Here is a 3,312-nt window from a genome sequence, read left to right as displayed (position 1 = left end):
GGGGGCGATAAATATGTATGACGATCGGGTGGCGGCAGCCGCATTAATAACCCAGGATCGCAGCGCTGCGGGGATGGGGACCAGGCGGTGGAGATTCTAGCCCAGCAGCTTGACTGTGCCATTCCTGTCCCCTGTGGACACCTGGTGTATACACATGGGTGTGTACAAACAGAGGGGACACCATGGTGTCCGGTCTCTTTACCTACCCAGAGCTCAGCCAGCAGGGCCCATTAATATACATCTCACACATGCACCCCCGGGGATCAGGGAGGGCACACTTGTCTTATCATTGTGGAGGCACGGACACACACCCTCTAGGAGGAGCTTGACACATGGACACCGGATGATAGGAACTCACACAGGACAAGTGACACACCCAGAGAGCACACATGGCCAGCCCGGGTCACACAGATGCACGTACCACAAAGTGATACACAGCCTCAGCCTCGTTCAGATTAATACACACAGCCAACCAGGTACACATGCACCCAGGCACACATACCACCCAGGCACACATACATAGCTGCCACACACTGACATAACAAACATTCAGCCACCACAAGCAGGCAGACACACATACACACACACATACAGTCACCAGGGCACACACATAACCACCATGCACAGCCACCCTAGGCAGACACACACCCATCACCATAGCTACACACACACACACACACACACAGGCACAGGCATCACTCCAGGTAGACAGGCAATACAACCATCCTAGGCTAACAGAAACACAACCACACCAGACTAACACATGCAGTACTCCCTCCCCAATCTGAACACACACGCAGTAGGGGCCACCCTAACAGCCACAGCTAGCACAGTCTGACTGACACACTCTGACATGTACAGCTCCTCTCCCTCCCACTCCCCTGGCTGGAGCGGCATCTCCATATTTCTTCCTCTCGCTCTGACCGACTGTCTCCTTCGCTCCCGGCCACCCCTGCCCCCCCGCCACCAGATAATTGATGGCCCAGGCCTGGCCCCACCGCTCCCGCCTCTCGATCTATCTTGTACTCGAGCCCTCGCTGTCTCCCAGATCGCTGCCACCTGAGACACAAGGAGACGGGTGGGGGCGGGCCAGGGCGGCTCCTCCTGCCGATCCATCCGAGTCCCCGGGAAGCACCACCAGGCGGCCTCCTCCACTAGCAGGAGCGCTGGAGGCGGGGAGACGTACCCCAGTAGCCCACAAGCCTTACTGACTCCCCATTGCTCTCCCTAGCTCTACTGGTTTCCCAAGCTCCTCCCCACAAGGGAGCAGAGGATGAGGCCGGGTGGGGGCTCTAGTCACCACAGAGGCATCTAGAGGTCTTCACCTCTTTCCTGATGCTGGATGTTGACAATGGTCATGGCCTCACTTGCCTGAGTCCGACTCCTCCCTGGCTCATTACTCAGAACCAGCAATTTTCAACCGATGTGCCACTGCACTCTGGTGCGAGCAAGAATTTTTAAAACATGCAATACTTGACTATTTAGTCAGGGGCTTTGGCCTCCTCTTTTCCCCAGTGGTTCTCAACCTTCTGGCCCTTTAAATAGAGTTCCTCATGTTGTGACCCAACCATAAAATTATTTTCGTTGCTACTTCATAACTGTAATGTTGCTACTGTTATGAATCATCATGTAAATATCTGATATGCAGGATGGTCTTAGGTGACCCCTGTGAAAGGGTCGTTCGGCCGCCAAAGGGGTCGCGAGACCCACAGGTTGAGAACCGCTGCCTTAGATTGTCAAGTTAAAAAATGACAATGGCCAACAATAGTTGTCTGGTATGGATGAATAAAAAATATACCTTTTTTGGTCAGATTGGCCAAAAAGTATAATTTTTGGTGTGCTGGGGAATTTTAGGAATTAGTTTATGGGTGCCATGAGATGAAAAAGGTTGAAAATCGCTGCTCTGAACCAACCAGGCTCCGGCTGGAGGAGACGGAGTCCCTGTCCCCATATTCAAACCCACACTGGCTTGGGCTTTTTCAGCCGCATCGGAGATCTGGAAGAACATGAGGATTCTCAGTATCATCTCAGATGTGGAAACTGAGGCCTACCTAGGTGAAGTGATTTGGCCAAGCCACACAGCTTGAAAGGGCTGCAGTTCCACTCCAACACACACTCCCTGACCCACTGGCTGCCGGCTGCTGGATTCCATTTGGCCTCCTAGTGGCCTTGCTGGCATGGTGAAGGCCCCGGTTGGGTGGCCATGGGTAGGGTGGCCAGGGACAACTCCAGCATCTCTTATTTTTTTAAACATATTTTTATTTATTTCAGAGAGGAAGGGAGAGGGAGAGAGAGATGGAAACATCAATGATGAGAGAGGATCATTGATCAGCTGCCTCCTGCACGCCCCCTACTGGGGATTGAGCCTGCAACTCAGGCATGTGACCTTGACCGGAATGGAACCCGGGACTTTTCAGTCCACAGCCCGACGTTCTATCCACTGAGCCAAACCGGCTAGGGCTCCAGCATCTCTTTTTCTTCCTCTTTTTTTGTCCACAGACCGTCAGTGCCCAGATACCGGAGTCCAGGAGGCCGCAGTACATGGAGCTGCGCCCCGCAGCGGCCGGAGGGGGCGCCCCTGTGCAGCAGCTCCAGGCGCCGAAGTCTTCCGAGGGCCTGGGCACCGCCCGCGCCTGGAGCTGGGCCTGGCCCGCTAACCACACCGGGGCCCTGGCCCGGGTGGGGGCGGTGGGGGCGCTGCCCGTGCAGCGCACCAAGAGGAAGCCGTCTATCAAAGCGGCCCGCGCCAAGAAGATCTTCGGCTGGGGGGACTTCTACTTCCGAGTGCACACCCTCAAGTTCTCGCTGCTGGTGACGGGCAAGATCGTCGACCACGTGAACGGGACCTTCAGCGTGTACTTCCGCCACAATTCCTCCAGCCTGGGCAACCTCAGCGTCAGCATCGTGCCGCCGTCCAAGCGCGTGGAGTTCGGGGGCGTCTGGCTGCCCGGCCCCGCCCCCCACCCTCTGCAGTCGACGCTGGCCTTGGAGGGGGTCCTCCCCGGGCTGGGGCCCCCTTTGGGGTTAGCTGCTGCTGGGGCGGGGCTCGGAGAATGCCTCGGGGGCGCTCTGGCGGATCCACTCATTGGAATCCTGGGGAAAGATAGAAACTTATAAAAGAGAGGTCTTGCTTGCATTGTGCAGTACTAACAGAGGAAATTATTTACATGGCACCGCGCTTTAACAATGTTAACACTAAAAGTGAGTTAAACAAAAATTGAGATAATGTGTGACAGATGGTGCTACATAGATAGCATATAAATAATAGGCATATTCGAGAGTAGGTAGATAGGAGAGAGACTGACTTGGCAA

The 3,312-nt window shown here is 55.0% G+C and overlaps 1 protein-coding gene across 1 annotated transcript; it reads left to right on the top strand.

Moving 5' to 3' along the window:
- The first annotated feature begins 1,754 nt into the window (after positions 1-1,754).
- On the top strand, positions 1,755-3,117 carry NXPH4 (neurexophilin 4). Its single transcript, XM_023757940.1, has 2 exons — positions 1,755-1,775; positions 2,500-3,117. Exons 1-2 carry the CDS (start codon positions 1,755-1,757, stop codon positions 3,115-3,117), a joined length of 639 nt encoding a protein of 212 aa, XP_023613708.1.
- The last annotated feature ends 195 nt before the right edge of the window (positions 3,118-3,312 follow it).

Source organism: Myotis lucifugus, unplaced genomic scaffold (assembly GCF_000147115.1).
Source record: "Myotis lucifugus unplaced genomic scaffold, Myoluc2.0 scaffold_119, whole genome shotgun sequence".
In the NCBI taxonomy this organism is placed as follows: Eukaryota; Metazoa; Chordata; class Mammalia; order Chiroptera; family Vespertilionidae; genus Myotis; species Myotis lucifugus.
This window is presented reverse-complemented; position numbering and strand designations above follow the sequence as displayed.